The sequence below is a fragment of the Brienomyrus brachyistius genome, chromosome 14 (genome assembly GCF_023856365.1).
Source record: "Brienomyrus brachyistius isolate T26 chromosome 14, BBRACH_0.4, whole genome shotgun sequence".
NCBI classification, from domain to species: Eukaryota; Metazoa; Chordata; class Actinopteri; order Osteoglossiformes; family Mormyridae; genus Brienomyrus; species Brienomyrus brachyistius.
This window is the reverse complement of record NC_064546.1, coordinates 19,913,088-19,935,562: the sequence shown is the minus strand read 5'-3', so window position 1 is coordinate 19,935,562 and position 22,475 is coordinate 19,913,088. Positions and strand designations below refer to the sequence as shown.

At 45.6% G+C, this 22,475-nt stretch overlaps 1 protein-coding gene across 1 annotated transcript; it reads right to left on the bottom strand.

The window, feature by feature from the left end:
• Positions 1 to 262: 262 nt before the first annotated feature.
• On the bottom strand, positions 263 to 18,968 carry LOC125707064 (gamma-aminobutyric acid receptor subunit rho-1-like). The gene is made up of 10 exons (XM_048973949.1): positions 18,850 to 18,968; positions 9,269 to 9,319; positions 9,004 to 9,107; positions 8,524 to 8,591; positions 7,973 to 8,196; positions 6,336 to 6,418; positions 6,102 to 6,242; positions 5,862 to 6,014; positions 5,443 to 5,639; positions 263 to 4,717 (listed from the first exon to the last, which is right to left on the bottom strand). Exons 1-10 carry the CDS (start codon positions 18,951 to 18,953, stop codon positions 4,439 to 4,441), a joined length of 1,404 nt encoding a protein of 467 aa, XP_048829906.1. The 5' UTR covers positions 18,954 to 18,968; the 3' UTR covers positions 263 to 4,438.
• Between the last annotated feature and the right edge of the window lie 3,507 nt (positions 18,969 to 22,475).

Here is a 22,475-nt window from a genome sequence, read left to right as displayed (position 1 = left end):
TGGCGAACGTCAAGCTCAGTCAGAGTCGGGTGTAATTACATGGGGGGGGGGGGGGGGGCCCGCAGTGTCACATCCGTTGGGGGGGACAAGTCCAGTCTGCTTTGGTCGCTTGAGCCAGCAGAGAGTTTTTTTAAGATCCTTTTGTTTTTTGGACCAGAGATTGACGGGAGTTTTGAGGCGCAAACTGAGTGATCGGTTCACCTTCGGGTGACCGGGTATGAGGATTTAAAAGTGATTTCGACCAGAGGTCGATGACGGTTGGCAATTACTTCCATTCCTTTTCATTTAAGTTGCAATGAAGAAAAGCAGCACTTATGCTGCAGGATTTGAATGAAAGTGCAGTGAAATTCAATACCAAATGATGAACTCCCCATTATTCCGCTTTGAGTTACAAAAGGACTAAAACTAAACTCGATAAAACTTTACAGGCAATGCGGAGCCCAGTGTCGGCACCTAAAGGGGTCCTCTAACCTGTAAATAGTGGAATTGTCAAATTTGTAAATTCAGCATTTACATCCAAGCTTGGTTAAAAAATGTTTATTGACTTTCACAAGCAAGAGAATCCAAAACAGAGCTCCCTCAACCGGACCATCCATCTACAATGCCAGTTTTTCTACTTTATAGCCCCTGAGACCAATGTTTCCCAAACTGGTCCTCTGGGACCCACAGATCACATTTTTGCTCCCTTCCAGCTCTCTAAAATGTGGACTGTCTGGCAGCAAACTGGGAGGGACCAAAGACATGAACTATCCGCGGGTTCCCGAGGACCAGAATTGGAAACACTGCCTTGGACCATTGGACAGCACGCCTTAAAACCAATGTGTTAACTGGATGGGCGGTACCGGGATGAGGTGCAGGAAAAGCAAACTAAAATACGGAATATCAGATAACCCAGAACAGGAAGCAGAACACAGAGCCGACACACAAGAACACAACAGCAAACTGCTGGGCTGCTGCGAGGTTCCCTCTAAGTGAGACCACAGACACAGAAGCAAAATACCGGCTCAGAAAACCCATGATGGCGAAAGACACAGACCTTGCCCAATTACCCGATTGTGATATAGCACTCGTGTACCATCTTAGCAGATGAGTCATTAAGGGAAAACATTTAAAAATGCCTAACATTCATTAAAATGTTAAAGCTGCACAGAGAACAAATGAAGTATGTGATTTAGAGTTGCAAAAGGGCCTGGTCTTCTGCATCCCATCTGTGCAGAATGGCATAGAACAACTGGCTGGGGATGAGGCTCGCAAAATTCATGTGAAAATACCTATGTTGCAAGATGACCAGTCCACCCCAGAATGCAAGTCTAAAAAAAAACATGCAGTCCTGGATTATTATAAACAGAAAATACCCTTTTCCCCATTTTTTAAACTGCGATGGAGACGTTTGATCATCTAATGTCCAAAATAAGTTAAAATACAGTAAGAACGCATGGGTTCTAGCATGCAGTATGTTTCCATAGCTAAAGGAATCATTTCAACGGGACTAGTAGGGACAGAAGGTAGGGCGACCTTTCAGGAGATGAAAGTGCAGACAGGTTCAGGTTAGTTATTAAATAAATAATATTGGTCATATGAACAATATGTCTGGACACTAATATTATCCAGCATAAAATATGACAACAACAGCAGGGAATTAATTTTCGCAATTTTGCTTTGAAGTAATTAAAGAATGTGTTCTGCATGCCAACAATATTTAAAAAGGGGGAAATGATTTATTGACTGATGCAATATATTTATGACAAGGAAACGAGTGCTGAGAGAACTGACTAAATCTTATTAGAATTTCACCTTTTCTGACATAATAAAAAAGTCATTATTTAGCCAAAAATTAGCATGCAATATACTCTCCGTTCCAGTGATCAGAGGGCGAAGATTCTGACAGCAACTGACACATAAAAGGCAAGAAAAAAAATCCTTCATGAGCGGAAGACTCAGACGCAGCCTGTTCCCTGTGTGAAAAAAACGGCAGCAAACTGCCGGAGTGTAGAACTGGAAGGGATGAAATGTCCACTTACACATGTACACCCACACACCATCCAGCGCACACCAGAGCCGAGATGATAAATCGCTCGTGTTCATGAGAAGCTAATCATAAGCAGAGAACACCTGTTTCCGGGCTTTAATCCGACAGCGTTCTGTACGAAACAAATACATCGTAAGCAGTGACACCTGTTTCCGTCACACAATCCCACAGGGGTAATAAACACAGAAAATAATCCGAAGTCTCTGTGGATCCTTTTGCAATCAAGACTTTTGGAGGATTATTAAGATATAAAAGCAGATGAGCGTCAGAGATGGAAACAGGCGATATGAGGTTTTTCGTCCGCCAGCCAACAACAGACATAGTAACACAATACTGTTCAAGAGTCAGATTGACATGAGTGATATTCGAGTCAAGAATAGGCCTCCTTGCTCTGCCTGAAAGCCCAGCAATAGCATTTCCTGTAATTCAAATGGACCTCAGTTAACTGATGGGCCCAGGAGGCCGACAATCAGCCAAACAGCAGTGGTCACATTCTGCCGTTATTATGCAGACCTATCTGAGCCTTTTTCGACGTGCTACACTCCGCTTGCTTTTGGTGTGAGGGTGACATCACCGTAGGCCTTAAATTCGGAATAGCTGTGATTCTTACCAACTGTAATGTGCCAGGAAGGTGCGAGGGGTTACAGCACGACTCAGTGGGGAAAACAATATCATTCTCAGCTCCTGTCTGATACAGGGGGGCATGTGCGGCTGAAGTCATGGCCACTTCCAGGCACTTGGGTCTCTCAGTAGCAGAATCGATCTTCCGCATTAAGTTACCATGGTGCCATCTAGCGTTTCCTAAGAAAGGCTTTTTGACAAATGTAATTCTGGATTCAATATGAATGTAAGCCTGAATAGAAGCTTTGGCTACAGGTACCACTGTTTATTACACCTATCCATCTTCTATAACCACTTATCTAATACGTGGCTGCTGATAGTCTAGAGTCTATCCCGAGGAGAACAGGAGACAAGGTGGGGATATTTTGCCAGGTATACTAGTCTATCACAAAACACACACAACACACACACGGTGGCCAATCTGAGACAATAATTCCACTAAATCGCATGATTCTGCCTGGAGAGAAAGGAATCTAAGCAAACTGGGGAGAAACGTGCAAACTCCACACACACACACAGCTGGAATCAAGCCCACAACCTAGGATGTGTGAGGATACACCACGTCACCTTTTTATTATATGAAGATATAAAAAACACAGGACTTGACGTGACGATGTACTAAATGCATATCAACAGCTCCACAGTCAATGACTGCAAGAGCCTGAATGGCCGAGCATGTTTTATTGTACCTTGTGTAGTTTTCAGCAACCTGGTACAGGCTGAATTCTCATCACTATTCACACAAGAGGAAGAACGGGCTTTCTTATAATGTTCCAGCTAATAAAGGAATCTGCCAAATTGATGCATGCTCTAATCATTCATTTTTTAAACACCACTGAAGAGATGGAGAATTAAAGAAAATCCACTCTTATTCCCCATGCAAAATTAATATTTCAAAAGAAAACCAAACTGCAGATGACTGCAATCTGAGGCTGGAATCTGTAGGACACCAGCCTGCCCCAATCCCCCCACCCCTCAATATCCAGCCATGACTGTGGTCAGAGTGCCATTGAAATATAAAGGAAAGAGGCCTACACCAACCCTTCACCACGTGGCACTTTGAGTATCTGTGAAAAAACGAAGCGCTTTCGTTGACATTTCCATTACAAAAAAAGCTTGACTCCATGTGACACCCACTCGGTGCTTTAAAACGAAAGAACAAAAGACAAAAAACAACAAACAAAACCGGCAGAAAGTGAAAAGCTGATGGTTTCGAGTCGAAGGATCGCGCAACATTTCCGATGCACTAATGTTAAAAGGTGCAAAAGGTTGAGTACACAGTGAGATAAGTATTCATAAAATGATATGTCAAAATAATATATAATAATGTCAAGATAATATGATAATATAAGCAAAACATTTGATTTCTAATAAAACTATGTTTATCTGGTAAACAATTTGCTTGTCATTATTAAAATTTAGATATAATACTGCATAAATGGTAGTGACCAATACGTCTCTGTTACCTTAATATTTCCTTTGGGTTTGGAAAAACCTGCGAAAGTCAAATATTGGGCATGATGCAGCACACTGCCAGACATTTAAAAAAATTTATCCAGACGAGTAGGGATTCTGTTGAACACTCCTAAATCCTTGCATGTATCCATCTGAGAGATTATGTGAATGATGGCATCCATTATGTTCATTCTTGCGTTTCCTTAGCAATGTTTTCATGCTGTAAGCTATATTCTGTACCCACACAATCAAATGAATGCTTGGGTCCCGCATCCAAGGAAACAATCGGAAATGTTGTATTCCTTCCATAGAATGCAATGTACGAGGAGGCTGCTAAGAGTAGATCGACCAATAGATGACGTTAAAGAGGGCGTACGCACCAGGGAAGATGACCCGGGAATATTTATCAATGGCGTGTGTGTCGATCCACATACTCATATAGCCCCAAGACGTCTTCACCTGGGCCCTGGTCTGTCCGTCACCCAGCCCCAGCTGCGCTAAAGTCCTCTCCTGTCCGTCACCATAGTTCCCAGTGGCGTCGATGTCAATGTCACTGTAGCCGGCGCTCAGCATCGCAGGGTCAGGGTGGGAAATGCCACAGGTGCAAGGTAGCTAAAGCAAGACAAAAGAGACAACTGTGAAGTCAGGGGGACAATCTGTCAATGCATACAAAGGAGTCTAAATGGCTTTTATTCTCCTCAATGCTGAATTTCGATTGTTCGTCATATCTTCATGTTCAGAACTGTCTTCAGCAGTCACAGAAAATGTTTAAGGCTATTTATCTGGGTAGCTCAGAAATTTAACATTACAACATATGAATAATAGCAACAAAAGCTAATAAGAATTTCTTCTGTTCCCCAAGAAGTTAGTGATGTCTTGTTGTTGTACGGCTAGATGAACGCTGTTTCAGCTACCAAACCTCTCCCCAGGGGTACCCCAGCCATTACATGTATTCATTACATTTCACAACCAGCTTACTTAATTAATTCATTTAATTAATTTAAAAAGCATATGAGGAACTGATTAGTCATATGAGGTGGAGTACTAGTTGAGTCAAAAAATACACAGGCGTATGGGATTGTTGCTGCAAATACTGCAGTGGTGTTAGAAGAGCTTTTGAAATGTCTAAGCTGACACACTTTGACAGACATATTGTGGCTTTACATCAAGATGATCTCTTAAACCTCGTTATCTTTGACTGTCTAAGACTTTTTTGCACAGCACTGGCTACCGTCCGCATAGGAGCCTTTAGCTACAAGCTAGCATATATACTTTTCCAAATTATGATGAACAATGGGGTAAAAAAACACAACATATGCATCTTAGAGCTTTTTTACCCTGTCCCGTAGCTCTCTCTCTTTGCGTTCCTGAACCGTGGTCAGGTAGTTGACGGCGGCGTACTCTATCACAGACAGAAAGACGAACACGAAGCTGACCCAGAGGTAGATATCCACCGCTTTGATGTAGGAGACCCTGGGCATTGAGGCGTTGACTCCGGTGATGATGGTGGACATGGTGAGCACCGTGGTGATACCTGGCAACAAACAAAAAGTACAGGGAATCCCTTGAGTCACTGAAACACCTTTAGTTCCTTCGACGGATAAAGAAAATATAGCCCTTTATGAAAATACAGTCAATAACACGAAAGCTAAGTGGGTAGATGGAGAGGAGGGATATATGAGACTGGAGTGGTAGACAAGCAATTGTTGTGTAAAGTCAGGCATGTGTTCTGTGGACTCTTGATGGACCTACTGACCTAACGGCACCCTGGCAGGCACCGCCCTGCGGTCGATCCAGAAGGACACCCAGGAGAGCATGACCATCAGCGTGGCTGGGAAGTAGGTCTGCAGCAAGAAGAAGAAGATGTGCCGACGTAGAGTGAAGTGGATGTACAGCCGATTATACCATCCTGGAAGGAAGGAAAAACAGACGGACTCGTCGGTCTAGTGCATGAATTTCAGATTTCAGCAAAGTAACAGAGTAAGTTCCTGAGTACCTGTGCTGCTGTAAAATGCAAGTTTAGTGGTTGTGTGGAACTTCTGGATAAGGAACTGGGATAGCGATATTCTGTCATCGGTCTTGAGGGATTCATTACCCTTCTTCCAGTACAGCATGAGGTCGTCGTCGGTGTATGCGTCTAAACAGAAAACCCACAGGGAACATTTCAGCAGAAGCTGGGTGGATGCAATGTGATGGAAAGGACAGAATGTGTTGGTCAGGAGAGACTCACAGCTTTCGATCTCCAGGGAACAGGTTTGCGTGTCCAAAGGAAATCGACTGAGGTCCATGTTGCACATGGAGGTGACCGTGATCCTTTGAACACACAGTGATATCAGCAATCACTACAGTGAGTTTCTTCATAACACTCCTGATATGTTGGAACCAAATGGAAGCAGCTCCACAGTTTTACAGAAATCCTGCCAAAACTGACTTAATGGGCATTTTCAGTTGCACTTAAGTGTAGACACTCCCTGGGTTATGATGGGATTACGTTCCGATAAACCTATTGTAAATATTGTGAAGTGAAAATGCATTTTAACACACCTAACTTAACAAACATCATAGCCTAGCCTACATTAAACATGCATAAAACACTTACATTAGCCTACAGTTGAGCAAAATCCTTAACACGCCTATTTTATAAGAAAGTGCTGAATATCTCATGCAATTTGTTGAATAATGTACTAAAAAGTGAAAGTGAAAAGCAGAATGGAATTCGAATACCCATCGTAAAGTCAACATATCACAACACAGACCATTGTAAACCGGGAAGTGTGTGTATTCTATACAGATTATTTAATATTAATAAAAGTTAAATATTAAAGCATATACAAACTTTTTTTCTTTTTTCAGCAAGATTTTTAGGAAATGTCAAAGAAAGATATTTTTCAATTGCATACATTTTTTGCGAAGGCAGACAAAATACTTGAGCATATTGTTGGGATCCACTCATAAACAGTCGTCATTTAAAATCAGGAGCAAAGGAAAGTGCCCAGGACGTATCAGTCCGTAACACATGCTGGATTTGGGTTTTCACAGATTAAAATCTTAGAGTCTTTTCTTGGTTTTTAATGTATTTTTTGCTGTTGTTCGGTTGTCTCGTCTGGCCAGAAATCTGTGCGGGGGTTTGCGAAGCTGCTTGTTCATTTGACTTCCCCGCAGTACATTTCCCTGCCTGTGGCCGCGTCATAAGATCCCGCGTGCCAACCTCCAACACTTTTCTTGGCCAGTCTCCCAAAAACACAGGTGGGTTGTCCTCATCCACACATCTCCTCGACTGTATTGTTACAACACGCGATGACACAATAAAAATCTCTGCAGCAATGTATATGTCTGTGTGTATACACACACACACACACACACACACATATACATGCATATATATTGAGTATATATGAATGTATGTGCGTGTGTTTGGTCCAGGTATACCTTATTTTGTGTGTCCCCACAACGTGAGGAATAATTTCTTTTTGTTTTATATATATATATATATATATCCATGGCCTTAGACTCCAAAAAGCTCTGGCCAATGCCAAGATATTCCCAGGCCAGTTAGGAGATATGATCCCCCCCCCCCCCCCCCATATATCGAGGCCCTGAAGCCTCCAGCCAGTGGCATGGCTCTGGATTTGCCCTTATAATAATACTGATGTAATAGTAGCAAGATCTTATTAGCCTAAACACTTACTCTACAGGGCATGTTTATAATGTTTATAATATGTTTATATGTTGCAGCATGTAATGTTGTCAGGAAAGAGAAGACTGGGCTGTTGTTGCAACCCATAACAAAATGGACTTAAAATGAAAAAGATGAACATGACGTCTCATTATCTCTTGCCATCTGACGGGGCATTGGCTAGCGGTTACCTTAAACTGTAGAGCACGTTTCCATCTGGAAATACACGGAGCATGACGTTATCAGTGGTTGTGTCGTGGATAAAAGACCTCTTAGAGTGGACGAAGAACATGTCAGGCACCCAGATCTTCTTCACCAGCCGGCTGTCAAACGTCATGCTCTGGTTGGTGGTGCTCGGGAAGGAAAGACGCTCGTCCTGCCAGTAGTGCCTCAGATACAGGGTCATGGTGAAGTCCTGAAACACATCTCCGTTATTGTTTTGCTGCCCCCTGGTGGCGATTAAACTAATACAAAACTGCACACTAAAAAATATTTTAGATTAGAAGAATTTTATTGATTCCAAGAAGAGATTTAAACCCCCAACCCCATAGGTGTGAGATAACAGTGCTGCCCACTGAGCCACCATGGGTCATGGCAGATTGCTCCCATCTTAAAGCTTTGTTTCTATTAAAATATGGTCATTGTCCTTTATAAAAAGGAAATTAAATATTTTTAAGATATAGTTACTAGATGACATTTCCAAAATTCCTGATAATTACTGCAAGGCGGTGAAAGCGCTTACCATGTCAACTTCAGAAATTGTGTCAAGGCTTTCAACTTGAACATCTACCCCAACAGGAATTGCGGGCCCTACAGTAGGATGAATAAATGCTATTTAGACTCTGAGGCTCAGAGGTCAGCATTTAAAAAGATAAAAGGTCAAAAGTTCTCTCAAAGAGACACTTATGCTGTACAGCCAAGATTAACTTGTACAATGTAATCAGGTCACAAAATGTTCTTTTAAAGTTTAAAAGAGTACTCAGTCTTTCGTAAGTAGAAAAAAAAAAAAAAAGTTATAAAAATGTCACATAAAAGGAAAATGTCAGCCCAAACAAGCTTCTAATTAAAAAATTGTAAAATTAAAATCTATATATCCTTATGATTTACAACTTTAAGACACGTTTAAAGTTATACACATGCCAAATAAATTGAAAATGCCAGTCTAGACAAGCTTTTAATTAAAAAACAAACAAAGAAACGAGTAGTTTTGACAGGACCTCACCTCCAAAACCAGGTCTCATTGTAAAATCATGGTCATCTATTCTTAGCAGCTGCTCTGATTTTGTCACAGAGGTTTTTGTCAAATCCGGACTCCTCAGGATAGGTCTGTGAGGCATGAAAAAGGCATTTCTCTTAAATCGTTGACGATTTAAGGCAAGATAGATGTAACCATAATTATATTTGCAGCCTTTATGACAATTATGCCCTCCTGCTGATCATGATTCACAGCATTACTTTTGCAGTAACATTTAATTACATCGGCTTACCTGCCAGGTTTGTGGTTTTCTAGCTCCACCTTTATAATTTCTCTCCTCAATCTGCATGTTTAAAGAAACAAAACATAAACGGCCCTTCGAAACAAGAAAAAATGCTGTATGGAATTACAACAATCTATTCCCCAGACCAAGAGCATAACTTTGGCTGGAACTTTGGGGGGGTTGAGGTCTCCACCCATTACGGGAGAAACATGATTATTGGGGGGGTTGTATTAGAGGGTTTTGATTTATTGGGGGCGCCTACAACACCCCATCCCCCCTGTAATGTAAGACCATGCCCCAGACAGCTCCGTCAACCCCTCTACAAATCCCTACTCCTGCCACATCTACCACCTTCTACAAATTCTAGAAATGCCGGCCGATGTACACTAAATGGACGAAAGTATTGGGACACACCTCTGAATCATTGAATTGAGGTGTTTCATTCAGACCCATTGCTACAGGTGTATAAAATCAAGCACCTACCCATGCAGTCAGGTTTACAAATATTTGTGAAAGAATGGGTTGTTCTAAGGAGCTCCGTGAATTCAGGCGTGGAACTGTCATAGGATGCCACCTTTGCAATAAGTCAATTTGTGAAATATCTTCCCTGCTAGCTACTCCACAGTCATGTAAGTGGTACTATTGCAAAGTGAAAGCTTTCAGAAACAGCAGAAACCCGGCCATGAAGCGGCAGACCATGTAAAGTAACAGAGTGGGGATCGCCTAGTGTTGAGGTGCACAGTGCATTCAAGTCACCACTGCTCTGTTGACTCAACGACTACAGAGTTTCAAACTTCCTCGGGCATTAACCCCAGCTGGGACTTCCATGGCTGAGCAGCTGCATCACATCACTATGTGTCGGATGGAGTGACTCTCTTTCTCTTTCTGCCAGCCTGATGGATGAGTCTGTGTTTGGCAGATACCAGGAGAACAGTACCTGTCTGACTGCATTGTGCCAACTGTAAAGTTTGGAGGAGGAGAGATAATGGTCTGGGGTTGGGCTCGGCCACTTAGTTCCAGTGAAGGGACCTCAATGCTTCAGCATATCAAGACATTTTGGACAATTCCAACAGTTTGGGGAAGGCATTTTTCTGTTCCAGCATGACTGTGCCTCACTGCACAAAGGAAGATCCACAAAGTCATGGTCAGGTGAGTTTGAAGTAGAAGAACTTGACTGGCCCCCATTGAACACCTTTGTGATTGACTAGAATGGAAATTGCGAGTCTGGCCTTCATATTCAAACTCAGTGCCTGACCTCGCAAATGCTCTTCTGGCTGAATGAGCAAAAATTCCCACAGACACACTCCATAAACTTGGGGAAAGCCTTCCTAGAAGAGTGGCAGCTGTTATAGTTACAAAGGAGGAACCAACTCCACATTGGTGCCTATAGATTGAGAATGGGATGTCATAAAAATTCCTGTAGGTATAACTGCCAGGTCCCAGTACTTTTGTCCATGTAGTGTATATACATGGATATTTGTTATTACAGGATTGAATGACCATAGAGGGCCGCATGGTGGTGCAGTGGTTAGCACTGTTGCCTCACACCTCTTGGTCCCAGGTTCGAGTCTCCGCCTGGGTTACATGTGTGTGGAGTTTGCATGTTCTCCCCATGTCATCATGAGGTTTCCTCCAGGTACTCTGGTTTCCCCCCACAGTCCAAAAACATGCTGAGGCTAATTGGAGTTGCTAAATTGCCCGTAGGTGTGCATGTGTGAGTGAATGGTGTGTGAGTGTGCCCTGCGATGGGCTGGCCCCCCATCCTGGGTTGTTCCCTGCCTTGTGCCCATTGCTTCCGGGATAGGCTCCGGACCCCCCGCGACCCAGTAGGATAAGCGGTTTGGAAAATGGATGGATGGATGAATGATGATAATTAAATTGGATTAGATTCAACTTCTTTGTCATCGTGTTGAATACAGGTATAGAATCAAAGAAATGCAAGTTGCATATAACCAAGTGTTAAGTAAAATATATACAAATGCAATAAAAATTAATTATAGTCACTGTCACGGGAACGGCGGCAGCGATCGCGAGCAGAGCGGCGATCGTGCGGAAGGAGCAGGCAGGCAAGCGGGATACGGGAAAACGGGGTTTATTCTAAGGTACGAAGGCAGGGACACAGGGCGAGAACAGACATCGGGAAACATCAATGACAGACACTGGATTAGTACACAACAGGAACTTAAATACAAGAAACAAGGCAGCAGGAAACAAGACACGACTGGGCACGATCAGGAAATCACACGTGGGTAATTAGGGGGCGTGGCACACACGAGAAGCGGACATCACAGAACCCCCCCCCAAAGGCGCGCTACACCGGGCGCGCCCGGGAGGAGGCGAAGGACGGGACGAGACCGGGAAACCAGAACCTGAAAGACAAGGGCAAAAAAAAAAAAAAATCAACGGGGAACAGGGAACAAGACAGACAGGCAAAACTGACAAAGAGGCAGGAGCCAGGACAGGACACTACACAAGACGGGAAAAGCCGACAGACAGACCAGGAAGGGAGAAACAGAGGGAACAGGCGGAACAAAAGGAGCGGGAGTGACGGGAGGGAACGACGGGAAACCAGGAACAGAGCGGGGCGGAACAAAGGGACCAGGAACCGAGGACGGCGGGACAAAGGCAGGAGGAGGAACAAAGACAGGCGGGACAGGGACAGGAAAGAAGGGAGAGAAGGAGGAGGAAGGAAGGGGAGCCCGAGGGAGCCCCAGCGGGCGATGGGAGGCAGCCGGAGGGGCCGCAGGCGGCCGGGAGGCCGGAGCCGGAGGGGACCTCGGAGGGGCCGAGGAGGCAGGGCGAGGGACCTGCGGAGGGGCCAGGGAGGGAGCAGGAGGGAGCAACAGGGAAGGGGACGAGGGAGCAGGAGGGGCCCACGGCGAAGGCCCGGAGGAGGGGGGAGCTGCAGCAGGCGACGACGTCCGGGGGAGGGCCGGAGGTAGGGGCCCCGCAGGCAACCGAGGAGCCGCCGTCGGGGAGCCCGCAGGCGACCGACCAGGCACCGGAGGGGGGAGCGAGGCAGGGTGACGAGGCATCGGAGGGGGACCCGTAGGCGACAGCCGACCCGGAGGGCCAGGACCTGCAGGCGCCAACCGAGCCAGAGCGCAGGCGAGGGAGGGCGAGCCAGGGGGCAGGGCGGGAGGGACCCCAGTCCGACGTCTGTGCTGGTCCAGTCCGGAGCTGCAGCAGATGGCTGCAGTGGGGGCACCTGCCCGGGAGCTGCAGCAGGCGGCTGCAGAGGGGGCGCCTGCCCGGGAGCTGCAGCAGGCGGCTGCAGAGGGGGCGCCTGCCCGGGAGCTGCAGCAGGCGGCTGCAGAGGGGGCGCCTGCCCGGGAGCTGCAGCAGGCGGCTGCAGAGGGGGCACCTCTGCAGGAACAGGAGCGCGGTCAGGAACAGGAGCTGGCTGCAGTGGGGGCGCCTGCCCGGGAGCTGCAGCAGGCGGCTGCAGTGGGGGCGCCTGCCCGGGAGCTGCAGCAGGCGGCTGCAGAGGGGGCGCCTGCCCGGGAGCTGCAGCAGGCGGCTGCAGAGGGGGCGCCTGCCCGGGAGCTGCAGCAGGCGGCTGCAGAGGGGGCGCCTCTGCAGGAACAGGAGCACGGTCAGGAACAGGAGCTGGCTGCAGTGGGGGCGCCTGCCCGGGAGCTGCAGCAGGTGGCTGCAGTGGGGGCGCCTGCCCGGGAGCTGCAGCAGGCGGCTGCAGAGGGGGCGCCTCTGCAGGAACAGGAGCACGGTCAGGAACAGGAGCTGGCTGCAGTGGGGGCGCCTGCCCGGGAGCTGCAGCAGGCGGCTGCAGAGGGGGCGCCTCTGCAGGAACAGGAGCACGGTCAGGAACAGGAGCTGGCTGCAGTGGGGGCGCCTGCCCGGGAGCTGCAGCAGGTGGCTGCAGTGGGGGCGCCTGCCCGGGAGCTGCAGCAGGTGGCTGCAGTGGGGGCGCCTGCCCGGGAGCTGCAGCAGGCGGCTGCAGAGGGGGCGCCTCTGCAGGAACAGGAGCACGGTCAGGAACAGGAGCTGGCTGCAGTGGGGGCGCCTGCCCTGGAACTGCAGCAGGTGGCTGCAGTGGGGGCGCCTGCCCGGGAGCTGCAGCAGGTGGCTGCAGTGGGGGCGCCTGCCCGGGAGCTGCAGCAGGTGGCTGCAGTGGGGGCGCCTGCCCGGGAGCTGCAGCAGGTGGCTGCAGTGGGGGCGCCTGCCCTGGAGCTGCAGCAGGTGGCTGCAGTGGGGGCGCCTGCCCTGGAGCTGCAGCAGGCGAAGGGGGCTGTGCAGGCAGCGAAGGCGGCTGCGCAGGCGGCTGCACGGGAGCGGGGTCCGCCGGCAATGGCGGCTGCACGGGAGCGGGGTCCGCCGGCAATGGCGGCAGCTGCTCGGGCTGAGCAGGGGCTGCAGGCACAGGAGGCGGCTGCTCGGGCTGAGCAGGGGCTGCAGGCACAGGAGGCGGCTGCTCGGGCTGAGCAGGGGCTGCAGGCACAGGAGGCGGCTGCTCGGGCTGAGCAGGGGCTGCAGGCACAGGAGGCGGCTGCTCGGGCTGAGCAGGGGCTGCAGGCACAGGAGGCGGCTGCTCGGGCTGAGCAGGGGCTGCAGGCACAGGAGGCGGCGGGACCGGCAGGTCCCGTGCGGGCAAGACGGACGTGGTCCCTTTAAGTGCCCGGGGCACACGCGGGATAGCGTCCCGCACCGCGTGGGCCCCCTTGTTGGCCAGCCGCTCGGGCCGGAAGTAGTACCGCTCGAGGGGCGGTAGCAGCTCAGCGGCGGCTGGGTGCTCTCCCCGGACTGGGGAAGCTGCCAGCGCAGGCAGCTTAGCTGCGGTGATGACATCAAGGTCAGCCGGGGAGTCCTCCAATTCCCCGGTTAGGAGAGAAGCGGGGATGAGCGCGCACGCTCCCAAAACGATTGCAGGGGCGATCGCGTGCTTCTTCTTCTTCTTCTTCTTCCTCTTTGTCACGGTGTCCGCGGGAGGCTGCTCCACGTCCGACAGGACGGACGGCTGGGGAACAACCTCCGGTACGCACCGTGCGTCCAGCCCCAACCTCCGCGCTGTTAGGCGCTGAACCAGCTGGTTGAGGTTGGAGCGCACCTCTCCTAGACGATGCCCGCCCTCCGATGGGGACATCGCCAGCAGGAGATCGCAGCTGTCGGTGGCCAATTGCAGCGCGACGGGGTCCTCCTGGACGTCGGGCTGGTTCAGCCAGTAGTGTACCTCTTGCAGCAGACCGAGACGTTGGCTCTCGGTCTGCTGCTGTGCCTTGTTGAGTTGGTCTGTCATTCTGTCACGGGAACGGCGGCAGCGATCGCGAGCAGAGCGGCGATCGTGCGGAAGGAGCAGGCAGGCAAGCGGGATACGGGAAAACGGGGTTTATTCTAAGGTACGAAGGCAGGGACACAGGGCGAGAACAGACATCGGGAAACATCAATGACAGACACTGGATTAGTACACAACAGGAACTTAAATACAAGAAACAAGGCAGCAGGAAACAAGACACGACTGGGCACGATCAGGAAATCACACGTGGGTAATTAGGGGGCGTGGCACACACGAGGAGCGGACGGAGCGGGCGTCACAGTCACCTTATTAGTATAAGTGTAATTTATGCTTCTGTGTAAAACATGACAAGATGCAATGATACAAGTGCAAACTGGAGATACGCATTGGAGCAGATAGTGTAAACAAAAAGTGTTCAAGCGAGGTACCAAGTAGTGTGAAGGAAGGGGGGGGGGGGAAATGAATCCTATAAAGTAGGCCCACTGTCGAGGGGACAAAGCCGTTAGCTGTTCCTCAGCCTAACCTTTAAATTCCACCATAGACATATTATGCCTTATTATCTTGATTTGAATGAATTAATTTACTACCGTAAAACCCTTAGTATTCAGGCACAAAGTATGTGCAGATGACATTTTTTGGAACCATGCTAACCATGTGAAGTTCCTGAGCCTGCCCTTTGCCATCACTATGCGCCTATGCTATCGGACAATTTGTCTCGAAATTTGACCAGGTGCAGATCTTCACCCTTGAAATGTGTCTGAAAAGGTTGAAAATGATCTGACAAGTACTTTTTGAGTTGTCACAGTTACGAGATCAAATGTCTGAAGCCGCACCTTTTCTTTGCTATCACTGTGCTATAATTTTAACTTCTTTAATTTTGGTGCAGTCTGCCTTAAAATTTCATCACTTCCGGATCTTCCAGACGATGTGTCTGCAAATAAAATGTTCCATCCAATAATTTTACAGTTACTTTGTTCACAAAATTAAATGTCTTCAACAGCCTTAGTTTTTTCCTTTCAACACAGTACTGCTGCTTCATTTTTGAGGCAATTTGACTTGAAATGAAACTACTGTAGGTGTTGATATTCATCCATGTAATGTTTCTGTCCCAGAGAATACAATGCAATTATTAATTCATCGTCGAACTCTAGCATAGGCTCAAGACCCCCCTTGACCCTGAATGGGACAAACAATTACAGAAAATGCATGAAAAATGGAAATGGCTGGATATTAACCTAATGTCCATGTTTACTATTCCTTAGATAAAATTTCTACTTTGCATTCTACAGCAAGCCACTGATAAAAATTCAGGGACTTCAAGGATTCAACAATTTTTATTTGGCACAAGCAAGGTTTACAGTCAGACTGTAGGCAGTTCTCTAGGTCAGTGTCTCTCACCCCCATCCTCGAAGACCCCCAGCAAATCCACACTCCCTGCCAAACAATCCACATCACTGCACCCTCTGGGAGGTGGGAAGGAGCGAAAAAGTGGACTGTCTGGGGGTCACCGAGGATCAGGTTGTGAAACATTGCCTAGGTTATACCAGAAAAAAAGTTACAATCCTATTTAAGCTGTCTTTTGTGATTCAGCGGAAATGTATTACTTGGTGCCTAGCTGTTAACTGAGGGTTTGCAACGCGTTACTCATATGATCTGTGTCTGCCAGAATAAGCCCTGTCCTGCCAATGCAGCAAAATCAGCAAGCAGAAAGAATAAAAGAAAAAGCAAAACTGGCAGGCAGAAGTACAAATTAACAGAAGATTTGAAAACCTTAGACAAATACAATAACCACGCAGAGAGAAGCTGGGCAAGGCTGCTGTTGGCTCATCGGCACAGAAGAAGATGAAGGAGGTTTTTATCCTTCTTTGGCTGAATCAGTCGCAGAGCATATTGGGCAAACTATCTGCCTTTTTGTTCCAGTTTTTTGTACTGTTTGTTTTGTAAATGAAAAGAACATTTATGCACAAAAATCATGACGTCTCTTGTTTTCCAACACAACCATTTTACTGAAAAAAACTTAATAGATGACCCACACAAAAACCCAACTCTTCCTCATACACATTCCTTTACGGTCTTTTAAAGTGTTACCATTTATGACCAATAAGCTGCATCTTACAGTTATCAGTTATCAGGTATTTGGAGAACATCTCCAAAGTTCTCCTTCTGTGTTTCAGCATTTTATTTAAGGTTTAGCATTAGAGCAGAAATGCCACACTGGATAATTTTGCGTCGGTGTTTTATCTCAAAGTCCCAAAGAATCTTAAAAATCTTGTGAGCTCGACTACATTCATGATCCCACATCTGGGATTCTCCCCAGGAATTTAGCAACACCAGTGTGCCCTAATTGCTGTTACTGGGTGAGTGCGTGTCACATGACGCCCTTTTACCCCATCCAGTGACCCACCCCCCCCCTTCCTCATGGCCTGTGGTCCATGGGATAAGCTCCAGGTTCACTCTGACCATGAACTGATTAAGAAGTTATAGAAAATGAATGGAAACATAAAAGAACATTTCAAGAGCTCTTTGAAATGTGAGCAATTCCATAAAAAAAGAAAAGCCTTTAAAACTAAATATGCAAATGACAGCCCGGTGTTACATGGAACGATTGTCTGAGTCCATTTAGATAAGGAGTATGAATCATTTCTTTTAATGTGAAAAACCCAAGTGGTTCATGACATCTGAGTAAGAGAGACAGAAAGGCAGGCAGACATGATTTTGCAGTGCCCAGGGCTAAGGGTTATTTAAAATGTTCCAACAGACGCAGAGTATGGGCTGCTGGCTGCGGCTGACAGGGTCCGCTGCCTGTTAATCTGCCTGCTAGATGCATCCTCTCAGTCATGTCTGTCCTCAGGAAAACAGACCAGCTGAAATCAGAGCATCTTTCTTTATACCACTGATTATGCAGCTCTGAGCAACAGAGGTCCTGCTGCCTGCAAGAGGAGGCCGGAGAGGGACGTGTGAAGGAAACATTTCACTACCAGCAGTGGTCCTACCGCTCGGTTAATAGGAAATTTAATTGAAAGACGTGCAAGGAAAGACAAAATTTTAGTACAGATTAAATTGGTTACACAAACTGCTACACATGTCTGTTCACACGCTGCGAAGCACACAAACCATCCAGTACGCTATATACTCACTTCCCCTTATTGTACTGCTGCCCGTGTTCAATTCAATGTACTAGAATAAGAATGACGTTTGTAATGGAATTTAATGATGTAGTTTTCATGAGACTACTGGCTCTGAAAAAACCAGTTCATTACAGAAAAGAAAAGACAAATCACTTTTCCCGACTGCAACTTCTCTGAGATGCACATCGTTCATAAAAATTATAATTATTAAAACGCTACATAAATTAGACTTCAAATGTCAAGCTTAGCCTGATGGTGATTACTGTTTTGCATACCCTTGATTGACTGGCCAAAATAATCTGATGCACACATGTGGAAGTGAATGGAACATCCATCAATTTTCCAAACCGCTTATCCTACTGGGTCGCGGGGGGTCCGGAGCCTATCCCAGAAGCAACGGGCATGAGGCAGGGAACAACCCAGGATGGGGGGCCAGCCCATCGCAGGGCACACTCACACACCATTCACTCACACATGCACACCTACGGGCAATTTAGCAAGTCCAATTAGCCTCAGCATGTTTTTGGACTGTGGGGGGAACCTGGAATACCCAGAGGAAACCCCAATACGACATGGGGAGAACATGCAAACTCCGCACACATGTAACCCAGGCGGACACTGGACCCAGGATCCCAGAGGTGTGAGGCAACAGTGCTAACCACTGCACCACCATGTCGCCCCCTGAGTGGAATAGTTTTGTAATAATAATAATAATAATAATAATAATAATAATAATAATAATAGCAGCTGCAGCAACGTTGTCAAGGATTCAGGGGGATCGGGCATAGGGGTGTGGCATGGTGCATGCTGGGAAGAAGGAGGTGGACAGACCACTGGTGGCTCTGGGAACACGGGGGGTTACACGGGGGAACACCTGCTGGCCAAATGGGTAGGGGACACGAAAGACTGGGACAAACTGGTGCTGACCCTGACAAAAGTATAATAAAGCGTATAATGAAAAATGTATTACTACAAGCAAAACTTCCGTCGCAGAAACATGGATTTCTTTTACGATTAAGACATACAAGTTTGTTTTTATCAGTTATAGGTCATACTTGTGTCAAAAGCGAATAATACATCATGTTGAGAACGCAAAAATGGAGCAGACCCTCCATTTCAATGCCCTTTCTAGCATACTGAAATAATACACAATGAAGTTTTCAGTGCAATTTTATTTCGGCCACAAAGGGGTTACGGTTATAAAACCCTACCTTGTTTGCCGATAAGTTCCGAGAGTGTGTCCTCCGTGTCTGGTAAATCTTCCAGCAACTGCCACTAACCAGACACAGGTCAGCAGTAAGGCATCCCTCCACATGGTGCACCCAGTCAAAATCTGGAACCCTACTTTTTAAATATTCAGATTCTGGCTTAAACATACGTTTAAGATGTTTTCGTTTGTCTGGGACATTATTATCCACTTCTGGTTTGGGAAATGCGCATAGCTACGTACAAGCACATGCCACGTAATCTCCACTGTAGGAAAAAGCAATTTGGTCTAAAACGCTAAATCCTCTGGAGTCAGATGGCGCAGATGTGATCTTTCGACTGTGGTGGGTGTGCATCAGAGCACTTCTCATAATGACATATTTCTTATTCACTGGGTTAAACGTAAAATAAACATCGCTGAACGTTTTGCAGATTTCACAGTTAGGTTTTATAAATACAGTAAATGCATCGCTTGAATAATGCGCAGCCAAGTAGCCTAATAAATAAAACAATAAAATTATGCCAGCAAGAAGTATAGCAGCAATGTATTTAAAAGATGAGAGTGTTTAAAACATTGCAAACTGATGTTTTGCTGTCCCACAAAGGACACAACTAGCTGCTATGTATAAAATAATCGCCAGTATTATGTCCCCTAATGAGATGGGGGAACTGCCGAATCCTGGCACTTAAAATAAACAAATTGAATAGCAATTTTAATGCTTCTTTACAGTAGTTACATCCTATGTGTAATCCTATGTATGATCACTGTTGCTGTGAGTGTTGTTGACCAATCAGTGATATTTCTGTTAATATTGTGTTGAAACACCACTGACTAAGGATTAGTGGCTGCCTATGTAGGATGGGTTGTATCACATTATGGATTTTAGCCCTGGGGACATAGAAATATTGGTATAACACAAATAGAGGCACCTGATACGTGCAAAACAGTGACCAGTGAACATCAATGGAAGCCAGAATGTTGGGCAACCATATAAATGCATTACAGATACTTTCAATGCATTCATAAAGTATTATAAACAAGGCTATAAATACTTAGAAAAAGGCAAAATACATTATAGCCATATTTATTGAGTATTATGAATGCTCTGTGAAGCTTCATGCAGGGAGTAGAAATATAAAATACAAATATTTTATGGGTTCCACTGAAATAAAGGTAGCTGATTATTAGACCTCTGAGTGCATGTTGATGCTTCCATGTCTCACTCTCGCCATTGTGGAGAAGTAATTAAAAAAAAAGGCCAATAGGATGTTAGGTTACATCTCTAGGTGACTGGAGTTTAAGTCAAGGGAAGTGATGCTACGATTATATAATTCCTTGGTAAGACCCCACCTAGAATGTTGTGTGCAAGTTTGGTCACCATACCTTAAGAAGGACATTGCTGCCTTGGAAAGGGTGCAACATAGGGCTACGAGAATGATTCCAGGTCTTAGAGGAATGTCTTATGAAGAGAGGTTAGCTGAGCTGAATCTGTTCAGCCTTGAGCAAAGGAGACTAAGGGGGGACATGATCCAGGTATATAAGATTCTAACAGGTCTGGATGTTGTTCAGCCAAATGGCTACTTCAATATCAGTTTAAATACTAGAACTGGTGGCCATAGGTGGAAATTAGCCATTTTAAAACTAATTTGGGGAAGCACTTCTTTACACGGCGTGTAGTTAGAGTATGGAATAGTCTTCCTGCTAGTGTAGCGCAAGCTAAAACCCTGGGTTCCTTTAAATTGGAGCTAGATAAGATTTTAACAACTCTGAGCTATTAGACTTCCCCAAACGAGCTTGATGGGCCGAATGGCCTCCTCTCGTTTGTAAATTTCTTATGTTCTTATGTTCTCTCATCTATAATGCGCTATAAATACCTTCATAATGCATTATAATGGTCAGTATGAGAATTAAGGATGCTTTGTACTGCATTATTATAGATGAGTGCTTCAAAATTATCCAAAATTGTTTGAGATGAAATATGTCAATGGCAGGTGCAGTGTTTAGCAGCTTAAATTGTTTTGAATGGAGTCTTCCATGCTGTGTGGCTTTTCTTACAACAGACGGCCCACATTCTTTTAAAACTCAGTACTGCAATGTAAAACAACCTCCACATTTGCCAACTTGTCACCAGGCGTCCATCTCGGAGAGATATGTTCTGGAATTTGTGACGGTCTCATTTTTCCTCTCTTTCATTTTTCCCAGTGAACAAAGCTGCTGATTGTAAAATCATCATCACAGGTTAGCTACCTGAAAGTCAGAATTATAAACCCGCACTTTCAACGGCATCGCATATGTTTGCACTTGATGTTTCTGGCTCACACATAGAGATTCATTTACTCTGTGACTTGTTTGAGGAATGACAAACAGTAATATTTAAAAAAAACATGAAAAACAAACCCAGAGGCCATGCGGGTCATGCGATTCCTCTTGTGACTGCACAAACTTATATGCACAGCGAAATACATGGGTTCTTCTGGTGAGAACAGGCTGATTTGCATATTTATTAGACAACCTGGTCTGTTTTTATGTATGTGACAAGCAATAATGATTTTAAGTTAAAAGTTCAAAACCATATTTGTATGCATTGTATAAATTGTGTTTATGAGAAATTCATGGAAATGTCATTTTTTACAGACTAGGATATACAGAATATATAAGGTAGAATTTGGAGTTGTACAAATGCTGTGATGGAAATCTTGAATTTGACGTTACGATGAACACTCCCTATATACTTCCTGAATTTCAAACTGAGTACGAACCGCAGGATGCAAAAAGTTACATAAATTTTGTACCTGCTCACTAGTGATTAACCTGTATTTTTGTTGTCAGAAACCATATTCATTATAATTGGTTGGAAGGACGACACACCTGCACTCATCGGCCATTTTGACATTGGTGCACTTACATGTTGAAATGTAAAATAATGCTGGTGAAATCACGAGAAAATGGGTGAAAATAGGCAGCTAATCCATTTGTTAGGGGATTAAACTCTATGCTTGCAACATTTCAGGCTGCTTTTAAGTGCTGAAAATGGACTCTCCTGCAGTGATTTACCCCCCCCCCCCCCCCCTACCCGAGATCCATATTATCTGCGCAAAGATAACAATGTAATCCAGGAAGCCCCAGGAAAGCAGTCCACACTGCAAACTGTGCTGCTGAATTGAAACATCAAGTGGACACAATGGACAATGGAGACACTATCAAATTTGCAAATGAAAACCAACATAAAGTGGTGATAGACGTTAATGCAGATTAAATATGACCCTTTAGTACTATACAAGCCAAGCAGTGCTAATGTTCTCCTGTTTAGCTATAAGAATTCTGGAAGCAATAAGTTTTAAGTTGTAAAACCTCAATAATGGTATGTTTATAATAACTTGATAATGTTTGAATGAATTAAGCACAATCGTACCACAATCATTATTAAGTATAATTTTACTGCAGAATTAAAATGTATTAAAAATCTTTTTTTTGCCTTTAGAAATAAAGTTCCTTTGTTCAGGGTACCCATACTGTTCAGTGGTATCTTAAACATTTCAGAGACTATAACCAACACATTAATTTAGCACTCAAATTTAATCAGGTTCAGCCTGCCAAATGTAGTGTTTTATTATAAAAATGTACATTGAT